Here is an 18150-nt window from a genome sequence, read left to right on the forward strand (position 1 = left end):
TCCTCTCAGTTGCCAACTGGCACAGGCTGTGCCGCTGAACAAAGGTCACTCAGTGAGCTCCAGGTTGTCCCCAAGGGTCCCCAGCTTGCAGCATAGGCAATGTCTGGCTCCTGCTGGGCGGACTCAAAATACCCCAAAGCATCTTCAGGGAGGAAAGGGACAGGTGCTTGGGAGACCCTGAGTTTTGGGAGACTCTGAGTTTTGAACTGCAGAAGCTGCCAGACACCAGTGCTCCAGCTGCTTCTCTTTCCTCTCTGAGGAAAACCACAGAATTAATTTTTCAGGGTGTAAATTGGCCCTTTTTGGTCTCCAAACGTTTAAATGTGATGTGCCATCTGCCAACAGCTCAGCTACCTCAATCCTCCCCTAGCCTGGAAAACAAACCCAGGCTCTGGGCTGGTGGAACTTCAATCCTTCAGTCCCTTTGGCCCCTGTACCTAACGCCAGCCATGGGCTCAGGACCAAACAGAGCTCTGACAGTGAAACAGAGTATAGTAAGGATGCCCTACACAGCAATGTCAACCCTAATTTTGGACGAAACACAACCAAGGACGAGGACTTTCCAGCCAAACCGTGTCCGTTCTCCCCGCAGGGTGATCTGTCGTCCACAGCCCAGTGGCAGCTTTTCTCCTGCGCCAAGTCCCACCGAGGAACGTCCTTCGTGACCAGCGCAGAGCTTGGCCGGCTGCCCGCCGGGCGCTGCCTGTACCATCCAAGTTGCCCCGCAGCCAATCCCGCTGGCTTGGTCTCACCTCAGTCCCCTGGAAGTGAAATTTCCCTGCAGCAGGGAAGAAGCAAGTGTTCCGTGTTATTGCTTTGTAGAAGGTATCCATAACTTCGAAGCAATGCTTTTTTTCCTTCTGCGTGTGTCTAAACCACCTCCCGCCGGTCTCTGATGATGTAACTGCTTCCCAAGGGTGGTCTGAAATAAAATGCAAAGCCTCAAGCAAATGTGCATGTGTGTTTTCTACAAGCTGGTGTGTCTATATAGCTACCGTCCCCAAGCCCACGATGACAAGGATGTCTTGGTCACCGAGGTCAAGCTCCAGTGCAGGGAGGTTTCTCCCTTGGGGAGTGGGAGTTGGGTTTGTGCTGGGATGGCTGTTCCTGTGCCAGGTGCTGGGAGCCTGATCTGTCCCCCAGCATCCTTCCCTTCCCTTCCCTTCCCTTCCCTTCCCTTCCCTTCCCTTCCCTTCCCTTCCCTTCCCTTCCCTTCCCTTCCCTTCCCTTCCCTTCCCTTCCCTTCCCTTCCCTTCCCTTCCCTTCCCTTCCCTTCCCTTCCCTTCCCTTCCCTTCCCTTCCCTTCCCTTCCCTTCCCTTCCCTTCCCTTCCCTTCCCTTCCCTTCCCTTCCCTTCCCTTCCCTTCCCTTCCCTTCCCTTCCCTTCCCTTCCCTTCCCTTCCCTTCCCTTCCCTTCCCTTCCCTTCCCTTCCCACTGAACTGGGCACTAGAGGGAGGTGTCCCCTTGCCTCTTCAGGCCTCTGAAACAAACACAACTGCGGAAACACCAATACTTCGGATGAACAAATCCCGGCGCTCCACCAGGCTTCAGTTTTGATTAAAGAAACCGGAGATCTCAGAGCATCTGTGCCTCTTTCCAATATCAGCTCCGTGCCGTGGCCGTGTGCTCGTGTCCACGTTAACCCCCAGAGTGGGACCCTGGTGGCTCAGTAGCACTTCAAGGAAACACAAGAGCAGGAACTTCATTGCTGGCTTGTATTTCAGTGAAACTCTAACAGCACAGAAGACAGAAAACTCATTTCATGATTTATCGCTGTGGCTTCAAAGCATCCCCCACCCTCCCGCCCCCTGCCATAACATCTTCAGCAACGGTAAAGGCTATCCTGAAATCAGCCCCACTGAAATCTCTGCACAGTCTCAAAAAACACCGTGGAAAAACTGATGTCCTCCTGTCCTTGCTCAGGAGGAACCCAGCAGCCGATAGCTGATGTCCCACATCGCTTCTCAGGGGAATAAATTATTTTTGCTCACCCCGTATCCAGGCAGAGCTTTGCCAGCTATTAAAATGAAACCGACCTCTTTTATTCTGCTCTCATAGATTAAAACAGGTGAGGAACCGGGCTGCATTAATTGAAACCAGGCAATTAATCGTGTGCTGCCACGTGTGCCACAAGACCGTGCCGTGTATGTGCGCCACAAGACTGTGCCGTGTACGCCGATGCCATTCACCCACCGTGGGTCAACGGAGGTGCTTTGCTGCCTTGGCTTTTGATGGAGTCCTGGGGACTTTCCAAAGCCAGCTCAGACACCTCCTGAGCCGCCAGCCACACATTCCCCAGGCACGCAAAGGTGGGTGGAGGAGCTAAAGGGCTGGAAGTGCTGTCGGCGTTTGCGCAGCGCATGGCTGTTTGACTTAGGAGTGGCTCCTGGAGCGCAGAGCCACCTGCCCAGCGGCACCGGTGCAATTTCTCAGCAGACCCGGAGCAAACTGCTGCTGGTTTTGCTTTTCGGCCATGCCATGCCTCGTCCCGCTAGGCTGGAGGTGTCCCCAGTCCTGTGTCCCCAGTGCAGGAGTAGGAGCAAATCCCCGGGATGTGGCCACGCGGCGATGTCCACGAGAGCTGGTGTGGATCAGCTCGTGGATCCCAAGGGAGATGTGGTGGGATAATAGCAAGTAAAGTCCAAATAAGAGTTCAGAATAGCTGTGCGAAGTGTGTTGCCTCTCCTCGTTGCCAGCCCATCCACTGCTGTTTGCTATTACCTGGCTCTTTCCCAGCTTTCCGTGGGAATCTCCTTCCCTGAGATGCCCTGGAGCAGGTGGGTCCTGGGAACCGGGCTCTTCAGGTGCCCTTTGCACCAGTTGATCCTCACTCCCAGCAGTGCTAACACCGGTTATAAGCAATACGACTGCAATATGACTCTAAAATGACATGAAGGGTGGAGATCAGCTATGGATCACCTCCTACACGCTCCAGGCAAACGGAGCAAAGTGGCTTTATCTCCTCAAGTAACTTCTACACTAGGCAAAAGGGGGATAAAAGGCAAACAGGAGCCGCTCAGTGCTGCTTCCAAGCTGCTTCCCCGCATCCAAGCTTCTCATTTCCCTTTCTGCTTTCACAGCTGCTTTCTGTAATCATCCAATTATTTTTTCCCCTCGGACTTAGTGTATTTACTTGTAGAGGGGTATAAAACCCAGATATGAATGTCGTTGACCTAATTCTCTTTAACAGAAGTTGCCAACTGAATGTGTTAAGGAAATAAATCTGTTATAAATACTTGTATGGGCAACACTGTTTTCCAATCGGATGTACGTATGAGCATAGAGTTGTTCCAGTTCATTGTTACGTACATATTTACACAATTTTCAGAAACACATATTTATTCCCCACAAAGCCATTGTCAAGTTATCCATTCCTCAGCAGACACCGAGTTATTTATTGTGATTATTTTTGTGACTCGCATTGTGGTTGCTTGTACACAGCCCAGGCATAGGGTAATCCTTTTAGGCAATGAAAGGACAGTCCTTTAGAGTCTTGGAGAGGTTCTTCCATTCAAAAGCTGGGGACAGTGGGAGATCTACTTCTGAAGTGTCTACAGAAGGAAGAAATGTCAGGGCAATCAGCCACCCCAAGAATAGGCAAGAGGCCCAAAGCATTGGTGTGCATGAGGAGCCAGAAGAGGAGTGGAGAACATCTAAATGGCTCTTGTTGGGTGTCCTCCTCGTGGCTCCATGACCCTTTTTGGCATCTGGCCTCTCTGATAGGTGTTGGCAACCTTCCCTTTGAGAACAGGAAGGGATCTATGACACTCCGAGCTTCTCACTAACCTCTCCTCAGTGGCAGGGTGCCCCCAAATCCATCAAACCTCCAGGTTTTCTCTTTCCAGCTCAGTGCAACCATCGGAAAAGCAGCAGAAGCAAAGCCACCCATGCCCTACAAGAAAGGGTGGCCATGCCCGAATGGCTCGTAAACCCCGGTGGAAGCTCAGCAGCACGGGGTGTTCAGCACGAGCCAGAACCAACATGGTCAACAGGGCAAACAGTGTCACAAAAGGAACCAGCAAGGACACTGCTGAAGGCACAGAGAAGGTTGTGTTTTTCCAGAAGAAAGGCAACGGCAGCTCTAGCAAACAAGCACTGGGACCTTTCCCCAGCACCCCATCTTGTTTCCACCGTGGCCATTCCCCAAGCACCCTCAGAGCTCTCCTTTTCCGCCCAGCAGCAAGCAGGTGGGTCCCCAAAAGACCATCAGATGCAGCTTTAAGAGGCTAAATGGGTGCAGGATTTCAGGGATGCAGGCCAAGCGGTAACAAACATAAAGCCCAACAGAGATCTTGGGTAGAAATTCCAGCTTAATCCAAAGCGAATTCCATCCCTCAAAGGAAAAAAACCAGCTAACCCCACTAAAACAGCACGGTGGTGGCCAGAGCCTCCCAGGGGGTGTGGAGCAGCAGCTACAATGGGGCTGCTGGTTGTGGGAATCCCAAGACCCTGGTCGCCCAAGGCTACGGAGACATTCACGCTCTTGGCTTTTTATTTCTTTCCCAAGGGAAGAATGAAATTCAAACCAGCCTGGGTTGGCTGTTACCAGTGCTGGGAGCACTCCTCCGAAACCCTGATCCCATTTCTGCCTTTCAGTGGTTGTTCCCCACCCACCGCTTTCCCCAGCATTGCTGTGACCGTGGGGTAAAAGGAGGGACACGAGCGCCTGTTTCCACTTAGTGCAGGCTCAGAGGGCTTTGATGCAGTCAGATGCTGCCCTGCAAAACCTTCCTCGACTGGGACAGCAAACAGATTTTATGTGTGGTCCCAGTAATCCACGGTGGATTTGGTGTGACCGCCAAAAAAAGGCACCAAATCCCTGTGGGTAAGTAGCGATATGCCAATGGTTTGGGCTGCGAGAAAGTTTTTCCTTAAGGACCCTTTTCAGATCGGATGACTTTGGCAGTTTAAAGTGAATCCTCACCAAAAAGGAGAAAAAAAATATATCCAACTGGGAGTAATTTGCGTAGCAGGACTGAAAAATGCCATCTTCAAGCAAGTCAGGCGGCTGGTGGGATTAAAAAGTCCCAGAAGAAGCACGAATAAAAACAATCAGATTTTCCACATACATGGTGACCTCCAGCCAAATATCTCAAAATGCTGATTCTTTGTCCCATAAAGTGCCAGCAAAAGTGTCCAGGATGTTAAAAAAGGAGTGAGAGAGTGGAGAAAGCAGACCAGGACGTTCTTCAGGCCGAAGGACCAGCTGTGGTGGCCCTCGTAGCAGAAAAGCACTGTGTATGTCAACTAATTCCTGTTGCTGAATTGGCAACGATCAGCGTTGTGGCACTGAAAGTTTGTTCTCTCTTGTTGCCTCTCATCAGCCACCCTCGATTCTGGCACGAGGAAATCTTCTAGGCAAGGTGTTGCACGAAGCAGCCTCTTCTACTGCTCTTCACCCCTTCATTGAGTGAGCAGAGAGGCGACGGCCCACCCATCTATCCCGTTCTGCAGCCGCAGAAGGAAAGGTTATCACCTCGAGCATCGAAGACGTGCTGTGTCGAGGGAGTATGGACTCCACCTCTGTCAGGATATTTTCTGATGAGCCAGCCCATAGAACGAAAAAAAATAGAAATTAGAAATCTGCAGGAATCAAAGACTCAGAACGTTCAGATCTCCAGCTCTCCCTCCTTTCCAATAAGCACTGATTTTTAAAAATTAATTACAGGTCACAATTAGACTTCGTTTTTAACCGTATCCAGCACTATTAATTCTCCAGGTCTGGCAAGGGGGAAATGCCAGCCCTTCTATTCAGGGCAGGAGGGATAACTCAGACATTATTATTTCTGAGGATCCCTCATTATGCTTCAGAGCAGCAGAAGCAAAATATATGTTGGGTTCGGTGAGAGGTTCACCCACACGCACAAAGCATTCAAAAGAATCTGGGTCCAGCTTTGATGGAGCCGTGAGTGAGGATTGGATTTGTTTTAAAGGTGAGTGGATCAGTGCAAATTATAACACTTTTTTGCCCCATGCCTCGAGCTTCTGTTCAGACCTGTGCTATGTTCTGGGTGGATATAAATCCAGCAAAATCCTGGGAGGACGCAAAACCAGCAAAGCTGGTTGTGACAAACACAATGCCGACTTTGTGCATACCGTTTCCTTACATACCACGCTGTCATTTTTCATCATTAAAATCTCACCCAGGGAGATTTTTAGGAAGCGCTGTATTTGTCTGAGATTCTCCTTTTGGTTGCTGGAATCAGAAAGGAGCTTGAAATGAAAGACAGTGAGGCAAGGTGGGTAGAGAAGATAAAGCCTTTTATTAGACTTACGGACAAAGCCGGAAAAAAAGAGGCAAGCTGAAACAGAAGCTGACAGACCTGAGGAAGCCTCGTGTGCCCCAAAGCCTGCATGCTTTTACCCACCTCCAGCAGCTGATCTAATAAAAGACGTTGCCTCTCTTTACAAAGTTTGCTTTGGACAACCACGTCCAATTTGGCCAGTACAATGAAATGAAGACACGGAAGCGATGAGTGGCCTTAAGACAAACCTGTAAGCAACAGGGCACTCAGGAACACTCTGCATTAAAAAAAAAAAAAAAAAAGAAAAGGAATGAACACAGATTTCCTTGTGGGTGTTTCAGTGCTGTGAGAAACCGCCCCACTGCCACGCAGTCTGTGGTGTTTCCCACTTCTGATCTTTGCTGAACACGGGATATCTGAAACCAACGTGCCATGCAAAAAGATACTAACCAAATATTTCCGGCCGATTGAAAAGAATGGTTCAGGCTCCAGCAGAGATTCAGGTTTGGTTCTGTTTACCCTGCACAAATTACTCAGCACCCAGGGATTGTATTGGCAACGAGGAAAATAACACCGCCTTGGCCAGATGGTAGGCACCCTGAGCCGACGGCGTCAGACACGATAGCGGGATCGGTGAGATGGTTTGGGGCAATCGTATCGTTAAAAAAGCAGCACGCAGGGGCCAAAAAGTGGTAAAAATATTTATTTGGTTTCAATCCAGCCCAGGCACGGGTTGTGGGGCTCCCCAGAGGTGCTCTGGGTGAGGGGCCTTCTTTGGAAAGGATCATTTTGCTCTTAGTCACCGCGCAGGTAGTGTTACAGGAGGTGTGCGCTGGCAGCCAGCCCGAGTCCACCCCGCTCCTCGCTGATTGCCAGAAAGCTAACGAGCAAATACTTCCGCTTTCATGCTGTTCCCTCCCCTCCGGCTGGACCTGCAACCTGTCCCAAGGCTGTGTTAGGGCCAAAGTGGAGCTTCCGGGGAAGCAGCTTGCGTAAAAAGAGTGACCCAGAGAAGTAAAACCGAGTGAAGGAGGGCTGGAGAGGCCATCCTGTGTGCGGGGCAGGAGCTGGGCAGAAAGTACCGGGTTTTGTCGTGTGGACGAGCCACTGCCTGCCTTCTTCCCACCGTGGGTCTCGGGGAGATGAGCATTTCGTCGGAGCACAAGCCCCTCGGGAAGCAGGTCACTGGCAGCCTGCACACGGTGAGTAAGGTACGGGCTCGGGGGCACAGCTCCCTTCTTTGGGATCACAGCATCCCCTCTGGGCTTCATTATAGGCTTTCTTGTCCCCCATCTGCTACTTTGAAGACACCAGGGCTTGCCAGATGTGTGGTCACGAAGAGGATTCTACTTTGGTTACAGAAGGGCCACGTCCCTCGCAGGCATACAAGGCAGCAGCAAACAACCTAGGTGGTTATTTTTCTCTTTTGGCAAGCGGTGGAATTAATTTGAAATTTGATGTTAACTTCGATTTGCTGGATCCCTAATGTAAAAGCATGCTGTGGGGGTTGTTAGTCAGGCTACTATATTAACAAATAATATGTTTTCCATTAGTATTAGTGATAAACATTATGAAACTCTCAACCTGCCATCTGAAAAAGGAGCAAAGGCTCGAAAGCATGAGACCCTCCTGATAAATGATCTCTGCTGGGGAAAGCTGTTGTTATCACTTGGAGTAATGGCAAATTTCCTACCTAAGAGGCTTTACTGTAGAAACAGCTTTGGGGCATGCTCTTTAGTGGGTAGAAATCACTAGACATTCTCAGAGTATCATTTTCTCTTCTCTTGGCCCTGTCGCAGATGCTTGCCCTTGAGATGAAGCCACCTATGCTGGGGCAAAGCAATATTCCAGCTGGGTCTTTGGCCAGCATCTCCTGTCGTCTCCCTGGCTTGCCTAAGCTGTGAGCTCATTTCTGCTGGACCTCGTAGCTTGCTGCTGTTTAAAAGATGAGGTCTCCCTCTGCTAAGAGTTGTCTGTTCCTATCCCCTCTTTTTTGCCAGCTCTGGTGCTTGTTAAATCCTCTGTGAGCCGCTTCAGCTCACTAAAAGGAAGGAGAAGCAGAGCTGGCAGCAGAGCTGGCACAAGGTGAGAAGCATGTAGATAGGTACAGGGATGGAGAGGGGAAAAGACCCCCCCGTTTTTCTTGGTGTGAGCACTGAGATCAGCTCACGTCACCTATCTCGTGGGTATGCACCCATCCAGGCTGGATCCAGCTAAGCACTAACGTACACACTTCACTTCCAGCATGTGACTAGAAGCACTGGAGCAGATCCTTGCATGATCGGATCCAAGAAAGAGCAGGTGAGCTCCTGAAAAAGAGGGCTGGTGGTTATTGACTCACTCCTTCCCAATGGCAGGCGTGGTCCTGGGCATGTGATTTGTCACAGGAGTGACGGTGTGAGGGGAAATAAGTGCCTCATATCTTCCTCTTCTTGCTCTACTGAGCACTAAAAAACCCAAAGGGAGGCTGCTAAAATTCTTCAGCAAGGTCAGAAGTGACGCCAGGTCCAGCTCTCTGGGTAGGCCTCACCCGACATTTCAGATAGTAGTGGCATTAACGCACAGTGAACTAAAATAAATACAAATAAAAATCCAAACTTTGCGTTCTTCCTTCTTCAATCCACATCAGCTGCACAAATTATTTTCTTTACTTCCTATCTAATGCTGTCTTACGTAGATACTGAGGTAAAAAGATTCTGTGCTCCACCTCAGACATTCTGGATTTTAGTGTCTTAGGTCAGGGTTTATAACCTATCCCCCATGACAGCTGAAAGCCAATCCCACCACATCTAATGTTTCAAAGAGCTTTAATTTTGCTTTTGAAGAGAAATCTTTAACTCAGGTGAGAGGAACAGAGCTGCACAGCTTTGAGCTCTGTCCTTGTCCCTCTGCACTGCAGCAACAGGAGGGTGAAGGCGCTGATTGCTCTGTCTGAAAGCAGGGATAATGCTTGTGTGGGACTTAGGAGATCAACATCAAACCCCAAAACCACTGACAGCTTCCCCAGGACTCTTCTTGTCTGTCTTTCCTCCGGGTAAAATGACTCTGCTATGTCCCAGAGATGTGGTGAGGACTAATCCATTTAGAAATGTCCAAGTCTCTGCTGCTCTGGTTGTGAGGACCAAGTATAAATATCCTACATCTGCTTTTAGAAATAAATGATGAGGACATTCCCATCTTGGGACAAGGGTTCATCCCGCTCTTTACACTGCCGTTCCAATTTCCAGCCGCAATTGTATTTTTTTCCCCTTTTCCCTGACAATTCTATGCTGAGAGCCACCGATGGGTAATGCGTGTGGGTTTTTGTTCCCTTGTGCTACTTGCAGCTGTCACCAATCGTGGAGCTGAACGTCGGTGGGGAGATGTACACGACGACACTGAGCACCTTAAAGAAACACCCTGGCTCCAAGCTGGCAGAGATGTTCACCGGCCAGCCCAAACTCAGGAGAGACTCAGAAGGCAGGTTCTTCATCGACAGGCCGGGGACCTATTTCAAATACATCTTGGAGTACCTGCGCAGCAACCAAGTGCCCACCCAGTGCATCCAGGACGTCTACAAGGAGGCCTTGTTCTACGACATCGAGCCTCTAATCAAGCAGCTGGAGGACTCCCCGCAGATCTTTGGGGAACTCGTGGCGAGGAAGCAGTTCCTGGCCCGCGTGCCCAACTACAGCGAGAACATCGAACTGATGATCCGCATCGCGAGGGCAGAGGCGGTCGCGTCCCGCTGCTCCGGCGTCATCGTGTGCGTTGTCAGAACGGAGGAGGACGCAGCCAGGTGTCAGGATGCCTTGAACAGTTTGGACATGGACAAAAAATCCGTGGTGAAATTCGGCCCCTGGAAAGCAGCACCGAGCATTTCTGATTTGCTGGACTGCATTCAAATGGATGTTGAAGCAAAAGGGTACAAAATATCCTTTCAGCCCCACGTTGCTGAAAAAGGTTTTCGCTTCAAATCGCACGACTTCTTCTACAAGTTCCTGTTCACCTGGTGGTAGCAAAGTGCCACCACTGATGGAGAGCAAAAGAAAGCTACTATTTAAACAAGTTAACTTAGGCTGTGGAGACTGTGGGCCCACGAAAGACTCTCTGGTTGTTTGCCAATTTAAAGAGCATGTAAGAGCCACTGTTTTGTTGGGCTTTAGGGGATAACTGTACAATTTAAAAGGTGTGTGTGTCTTGAAATGCAGTATGATATTTTCCAAAATGTTTATTCCTTTTGTGTCCACTAGTACTGACTATATTGAGAAGTAAAGGCACTGCAGAGCCAGCCGAGGTACCAGGAAAAGGAGGAAATTTAATCTTTGTTGCCAACAATTAGATTAATTGAGAGAGCCAGATTTTAGAGTTGAGTCAATCTCACTCAACCTAAGGGAAATAAATAATCCCAAATATCTCTTGTGGACATGCATCATTAGTCTCTTAGTACAAACAGGAACACATTGCTGCCTTAGGGTCCAAACTTGTTACTAGGGTTAAGAGCAGCACATGGACTTGTCCCCTGTACTCAGCTTTATTTTGATTCATAAATACAAAGATCTAGAGTCTCTTCACATAAACCTGCTGACCTCAGAGCCTTCTCCTTGCTTTGAACACCCATATGTTAGGATCTGCTGTACCAGAAGCTGCACAGAGTGTAGCAGCCACAATTTTATTCCTAATAAACACGGACAGTATTGACTATAAAGGACACGGACCAACCTCTAAATACTAGCTCACATTTGCAGTGTTGAAAAAAAAATCAATTTTGTAAAGCAAGAGATCAAATTTGGAAGCAGTTTTGAGAGAGAAGACAGGAGTACATAAAATCTTTTCTCTAATTAATATTTCACTGTTTCTCATGAATAATAATCATAATTATAATCAGACATAATCTGAACTATGAAAAAAAAACACATACACGTGCAATTCCAAGTGGAATCACTGAAAGCTGTGTAAATACTTACTCAACTTGAATTTGGATCTTTAATGAGAAAGCTAAAGCTCTGTCTCTCACCGTTTTCCACGCCAGAACCTACGTTAAAAAGAATTTCAGTGTCCCATTCTCTCCTCTTGTTCCTTTCTAGCCTGCTCTCCAGACAATGTATTTATTACTGCTATTTATTATTTATTTGGAAGGAAAGATAGCTTTCCTTTCAGCTATGGTCCAGGATCAACAAAAAATAAAAACACCATCACTGATCTGAGGACACGCACTCCTCTCTCCTGTCACACTACTTCAATTTTTTTATTGTGGCATTCATTATTATTACAGCACTATATCTAATTTTATAAGCTTCTGGAAGAATAGGGAACCCCCCTGTGATTTGACTGGAAGGAAGTGCCACTGAAGCTAAAGCCTGGGGCCTTAGTGGTTATTCTGCTTTACAGCACATGTGTTGGGTCCTAAATCAGGTTTAAAAAACATCTCAATATTCCAAATGTTTTCTGTTGTTTTTGTTGGTGGTGGTGTTTTGTTTTGTTTTTTTTTAATTATTATCATTATATTTTTTTTTGGTTTTGTTTTTACTGGAGATGGCTTTTAGGTTGGTTTTAATAACTGGGGATATCTGAAAATCATGATAGCTATTTTGGTTATGGCTATATTTCTTTTACTTCTAAGAACTCTAAGAACTCCTCCCTGTTAAGGGCAATAATCTCTGGGGTGATAAACAAATATATTTTGACAGTTATTTGAATGATACAGAAGTGCTATATTTACCGACATCCTCCAAGAAAAATCCCTGAATTCAAAAGTTTTATCTTCATGCTAATGGATTTGAACCATTTCTAATTGCTTGATTTCAGATGTGCTCATCCTGACACAAATATTCCAGCAGTAAAAGTTGGGAGCCACACCACTGACCTCCATGCAGTTCAGCCATAGGTGTGAGGGGACGCGTTGAGACTTCTCACATTTATAACCTTGTTAAGAATTGGCAGAATCAAGGTCTGAAAAGGCAAAAAGATTTAGAAAATAGGATCTGTGATCATAACCAAGTGGTTGGTGGCACTTAGCCTGGAAGATAGATGGACAAGGCCTTCACATAGACAAAAGCCTGCTATAAGGAGAGGGAGATCAGTTATTTTTGATATATACTAAGGGTGGAAGAAGGGGTAATTGGCTTAAGACACAACAAAGATTAGCTAGGAAACTTCAAGCCGCATTTGTATTTCAGTTTTTACAAGATCTAGCATCACATACATCAAATATTTCCTCAAATACTTAAAACAGTCAGAGATAACCAGATTAAAACAGAATGAGGTGACACTTAGCCTTGAAAGAGACTCAAGATGTGCACTTTTTGAATAAACCAGTTTTAGTATTTTAGTATTTTCCAACATTTTTCAACCAACTGGCTGCAGTGAGAGCAACATGGGCCATTTACATCAATCAGTTCTGTGGGCCAAAACTCACTGAAGAGCCTGAGAGTTTCTCCAGTTGGCACAAAACTAGACAGCTCTTTCTTGTGTTTCAGTATTTTCAGAATAAACCTTTTGAGAGAGGTTGATGAGGACATGATTATCACGACTGAGAGGAGGAATGTCTCTTCTTTCTGCATCTACACGTGAGAAACACTCTGTAACCAATAACATAGGCTCAGGCGAGGACCTCAGTGAAGTAGCATTTTTATTCGCGATTGCAATGGTGGGCATCCCACAAGCAGGAGCGCACCTACTAGTCACATAGTACAGTTTATATACTTAATTTCTCCACGACTGGGACCCTCCCCTGTTTCCCCATTGACTGGGTAGTCCAGGTTCACAACCTATCCGATGCTTCACAGATAATACACGGCTTTCAGTTGCCAGCCCGTTATTATTCAGATTTCTTTTGACTTTCTTACTCTTTCAGGTGGTAATGTTTCTTCACTTATCTGACTTGACTTGATACCGTCAATTTCACCTAATTTGCACTAAGGAGTCTGATTGTCTGCATTTTACAAGGTTGTCTGTCAAGCTTTCTTATCACTGCAAGCATATCTCAATACCACATTCCTTCCCTCTAAACAATGTAACTGTGTGCAAAAACAACATTTTTGTTCCCACGTACATGGGTTCGCAGCATCTTTCACCACACTCAGGGAAACACCTGAGGGAAGCTGAGGGAACCACCACCACCACTTCTCACAAAAATAATAATAAATAATAAAACCACAGTGGAGCAAACCCACTGGGGCAAGGGTGGTGGGCATCAGTCTTTGGAAATGCTGCCACTTGGCTCCATGTGGAGGGTATTTCTGAGGAAAAACGAGCCCCTGTGGGGTGCACAGTTGCTCCTGGGGAGGGTCAGGTTGGAAATGAGGAGACATTTCTTCTCAGCAAGAGCGGTCAGGCATTGGGACGGGTTGCCCAGGGAGGTGGTGGAGTCCCCGTCCCTGGGGGTGTTCAAGGAAAGGTTGGACGTGGTGCTTAGGGACATGGTTTAGTGGGTGACAGTGGTGGTAGGGGGATGGTAGGAGCTCTTTCCTAACGCTGATTCTGTGATTCTATGCGTCCCCCCCACCCATAGGCGGCGCAGGCCGCGCGGCCGCCATCTTGTGGCGGCTCTCCCCGCCCCGCCGTTCCCATGGCAACAGGAGGCCGCCCCTCCCTCCCCGGACCGCCCGACCATAGAGGCGGACCTCCAGCTGGGATAGAGAGGCCGGGACTCTATGGTGCGGCGGCGGAGGGAGGGGCCAGTACGGTGGCGGCGGCGACAAGATGGCGGCGCACCTGAAGAAGCGGGTGTACGAGGAGTTCACCAAGGTGGTCCAGGTAAAGAGGGCCGGGGGCGTCTGGGAGGGCTTGGGGGGAGTCCAGGAGTCTCCCGTTAGGTGTAGGGGGGGCAGAGTTCGGGGGGGAGGCGGCTGCCGCCTCTGGGGAAGGGGGTGTGGGGGGCCGCTTGGGGTTTTCGGGGGGGGGGGGGGGCTTCTGCGAGGGGTTGTTTAGGGGTGTGGAGGGGTCTGGGGGTGTTTGTTTCGGGATTGGGAGGCTGGAGGGTCACTGGTGCTGGGGAAGGGGGGAATTGTGGTGGTGCTAGCCCGGGGAGGAGGAGGGCAAGGGGTTTTCTTAGGGCTGGAGGAGCTGCTCTGGAGGGGGAGGCGAGGGAGGAGCGGCTGTTTGGGGTTGGAAGGGGCAGGGTTTGTCACAGATAATGTTTATCTGCGGGTGGAAGCTGCCCCAGAGGGCTGGGGGGTGTTCCAGGGTAAAGAGAACCGCCAGTGACTGCCATAGGAGCTTCCTCAGGGAAATATTCACCCAGTGTTTCTGCCCCGTGCCCCGCAGCAGCAGCACGAGGACCTGTCAGCTAAGAAGCTGCGCCTGACCAAGCCCAGCAAGTCCGCAGCGCTCCATGTCGACCTGTGCAAAGCCACCTCGCCTGCGGATGCCTTGCAGTACCTGCTGCAGTTTGCCAGGAAGCCCGTGGAAGTGGAGAGCGTGGAAGGCGTTGTCAGGATCCTGCTGGAGCATTATTATAAGGTAGCGAAGCGGGGAGCCAAGCACGCGTTCAGAATTCCCCTTCTGACCTTGTTATCTTGGGATGGGGTTGGATGTGGAATAGAAATTCTCCGGCTCCTGTGTTGCTGTCTCAGTTGCTTTGCATGAGGAGAGTGAGTCCTTCACATCCACGGCTACAGCTCGTGCCACCTTGTCCCTTTGCTGAGGGTTTCAGGAGTCAGTGGCAGGGATGTGAACTACGTTATCTCTGCAGATGATCGGTGTGATTAGTTCTAAATTAACTTCACAAGCATCAGAAGACATGGCGAGAAGTTTTCCAAGGAACCAGGTTGTCCAAAGCTGGCTTAACTTATTTAAATATTTCCTAGTTTTTCTAGGAGTGGAGAAACATTTTAACTGATCCTTGCATTATGGACAGACCACCTTTAAGATGTCATTTATGAAAAACTCTTAAAGGAAAAACTTTTCAACAAAAAATTCATAGCAGCAAGACAGCAAATAAGTAACGCTTCACGCTATCTGGTTATTGATCCTTAATTTGATAAATCAAACGTTATTGTAGCTAATAAAGCTGCACTGTAAGCCGAAACATTTCTCATAAATGTCCTTGTTCTGTTTGTTCTTTGCTTTATAATTGAGTCTACTCTGCTTTGAATTCACACTAAAGCTCTAAGCTGTGTTTTATCAGGTTCTGTACTTAATTTGCTTCTGGCTTGTGTCTTGAAACTGTTTTACCTTTACGTTAAAGGAATTTACTTTCATTTTTGGACTATTCCACGCTCAAAAGAGCTAACAACTTAAGGAACCTAACTTCGTAGTTTTCTATGAAGAAAACCATGGTTCCTGATTAAATAACGCGATTGCAATTTGTGTTGCAGTCTATATCAGAAAAGAGACTCTTAAAGCTGCAGCTGCGGTCGGATTTTCAAGTGCCCAGCCAGTTACAGAAAGCAGCTTTTGAAGAGCATTGCAGTCCTGCAGCTGACCTTACGGTACTTGAGGTCAGCGTTTTCTGAAGAACTGGTTTCTGAGAATCTCCAGGAAACCTTCAGCCGAACTGGTCTTTCAGAAACTTAACCCTGAAAGTGGGAACTGCGGTGGAGGTGGTTGTGTGATGATAAAGTTTGTAGCATCCTTGTTTTATTTAAGGTCGTGCTGCATCCTCATACTCCTTTATAATGCGATAGGCCGGTAGGACTTCTGTGAACTGTTCCCTGCAATGGGTCAGGAAAACAACCTGCCTTTTTTTTCCCCCCTCCATTTTCACCTCACGGTTCCTGTGGCCATGCTGACGGTTGAATCAACGTAGCTGAGCAGGTGGCGTGCTGCGGTGGTGGGGCACAGAATAAGCTGGCCTTGCTGTCAGTGATGGCGTGCCGTTAAATAGTGCCCGAGGAGATCCCAGAAGTCTCTTCCTGACTCTTGAGCGTGGCTGGGATGAGGGGTTAGAGGCACAGTAACCTACTGGTGTTCTGCTCATTGAGATGGTGATCAGACCTTTAATATAAAGGAAAAGTTTCTCGTTCCCTGCTCGCGAACCGTTAGAAAGAAGGAGAAAAGACCTGCTGGGCTGGGAGGCTGCTTATGTCCTGGTGATGATAACGTTGCAGAGATGCACAAGGCATTTAAGAGTGCCTTTATAAGGTCCTTCTGAAATTGTTGATGTCAGCTGTGTTTGCGGAGAGGATTGTCCTTTTATTAGACGTGGGTGTAAATGTCAGATGGGTTACACCGCAGAAATCTGTGCATCCTAACACTAATGGACGTAGTCCAGCGAGAGGAACTGCTGTCCAAGCCCAAGTTTCCAGTTCTAAAGAGAGAAAATGCTTCTGGGCTCAGTTTAGAAAGAGGTCGCTCCCGCAGGCGTAGCATTTGTCAAGGGAGCATGGCACCGAAGTCTCTCCTGAACACTGCTGGAAGATGTAACAGTAATTGTAATATTACTTCACCTGTCGGAAGATATAATAGTCCTACCTGTAACGGTGCTGCACCTCTGTGTTCAGCATTGTACGCTTGCTTGGTTTAAGATCCAAACTTATTTCTGTCTTTGTATTCTGCGTTGGTTCACATTGACAGTGTGAATTTCCTTCCTCTTAGGACTAGAAGTGTTGGGTGCGCAAGTCTGTAGAATGCTCAGATTAATAACTCTTGGAAATTCGTGAACTTTTTTAAAAAGAACTTTAATAATTTGTGAAGCTCATGTAATCGTCACCTGTGACAGCTTTTGCTGTTGCTTAAATGAACAAATGTATGCAGCTAACACGATGCTTTTATTTTATTATTTTACCTTGCTGTGTTTTCTTAATTGTCAGATTGTCATGATCCCTCCCCGCTGTTAAGAGAAACACTACTTTCCACAAGCCCACAGACCGTGATGCTTAGCAGAGGTCAAGAGAGCACCAGGATCAGTTCATCTTCTAAAATTCTCATGTTTATTTATTAAAAACTTAAAAGATATGAACATTATCGACAATGAATTTTCCAGGATCTTGAAAACCTAATTATTTCAACTTTAAATTTTCAAACAGTTGGTAAGGCAATTTTGAGGAATTATGAATAAAAGGATTATTTTGAAATGTCCTGGAAGCTGCCACAGAAACGTTCCAGTGTGGTTAATTTCCTGTGAGGGGTGCTGTAAAAGCAGACAGGAGGAAGTAGGCTGACATTAAAATTCAGTCCCGTGTGCTGAATTGTAAATGGGTCCTGCCTTTGTGTAGTGTTTTTTTTTTTTGCTCTCCAAACTGAAAAAATAATAAGGATGTCTGTCGTTCCTTCCAGGAGAACGATGCCTCTGTGAGACTGAAGATTGCTTCCTTGCTGGGTTTGTTATCGAAGACTGCAGGATTCTCCCCGGACTGCATTGTGGATGATGCCATTAACACACTTCAAAATGAGAGTAAGTCACGATTTGCAGATGGTGCTTGAGGTCAGGGCAGAATCGTGTGGCATTTAAGTGTTTAGGCCAGTGTCAAGTCCCTTGCATACACACGTGCATCTGAAATCTATGATTAGTAATTATTGCTCGGAGTATTTATTTTCTGAAGTGGCACACAGCTCACTGGTCTGAGGGTAAGAAAACATTTCCTCACAAGTGTCTGCCTTATTTTTGTTTTTGTTTTTATTTTTGTTTTTGTTTTTATTTTTGTTTTTGTTTTTATTTTTGTTTTTGTTTTTATTTTTGTTTTTGTTTTTATTTTTGTTTTTGTTTTTATTTTTGTTTTTGTTTTTTACATTCGCTGTTTATATGCACGTTACTCGATGCAGTTTAATTTAATTTTAATGTCATTTAGTGGCAGTCCGGGTGCACAGTAGGCTCAGCTGTTGAGTGAGCAGTGAAGGTTCACAGGATGTAGCCAGGAGGTCGAGGGAAGAGATTATTACCCTTTACTCAGCACTAGTTGGATTTTGCCTGAAATACTCCAACTTTTGGGCTCCTGGTGCCAGATAAATGCTGGTAAGTTTGGTTGAGGTTCAGCAGAGGGTG

The 18150-nt window shown here is 47.4% G+C and overlaps 2 protein-coding genes across 10 annotated transcripts in view; both read left to right on the forward strand.

Moving 5' to 3' along the window:
* Positions 1-6658: 6658 nt before the first annotated feature.
* Positions 6659-11582, forward strand: KCTD14 (potassium channel tetramerization domain containing 14). 9 transcript variants are annotated; one of them, XM_035560461.2, is made up of 5 exons: positions 6661-7447; positions 7553-7654; positions 8246-8330; positions 8490-8546; positions 9572-11582. In XM_035560461.2, exons 4-5 carry the CDS (start codon positions 8523-8525, stop codon positions 10241-10243), a joined length of 696 nt encoding a protein of 231 aa, XP_035416354.1. In that variant the 5' UTR covers positions 6661-7447; positions 7553-7654; positions 8246-8330; positions 8490-8522; the 3' UTR covers positions 10244-11582. The 9 variants fall into 9 exon arrangements, with proteins under 9 accessions (XP_035416347.1, XP_035416348.1, XP_035416349.1 ...); XM_035560458.2 differs by lacking the exon at positions 8246-8330; XM_035560459.2 differs by lacking the exon at positions 8246-8330 and having other exon boundaries at positions 7364-7447; positions 7522-7654.
* Positions 11583-13868: 2286 nt separating this feature from the next.
* Positions 13869-18150, forward strand: part of INTS4 (integrator complex subunit 4) — a 33328-nt gene continuing 29046 nt past the window's right edge. Inside the window, exons 1-3 of the mRNA XM_035560425.2 lie at positions 13869-13982; positions 14493-14687; positions 17445-17562. Coding sequence (XP_035416318.1) covers positions 13929-13982; positions 14493-14687; positions 17445-17562 — 367 coding nt within the window. The 5' untranslated portion in view covers positions 13869-13928. The remainder of the gene's footprint in view (positions 13983-14492; positions 14688-17444; positions 17563-18150) is intronic.

The sequence above is a fragment of the Cygnus atratus genome, chromosome 1 (genome assembly GCF_013377495.2).
Source record: "Cygnus atratus isolate AKBS03 ecotype Queensland, Australia chromosome 1, CAtr_DNAZoo_HiC_assembly, whole genome shotgun sequence".
Classification (NCBI taxonomy): domain Eukaryota; kingdom Metazoa; phylum Chordata; class Aves; order Anseriformes; family Anatidae; genus Cygnus; species Cygnus atratus.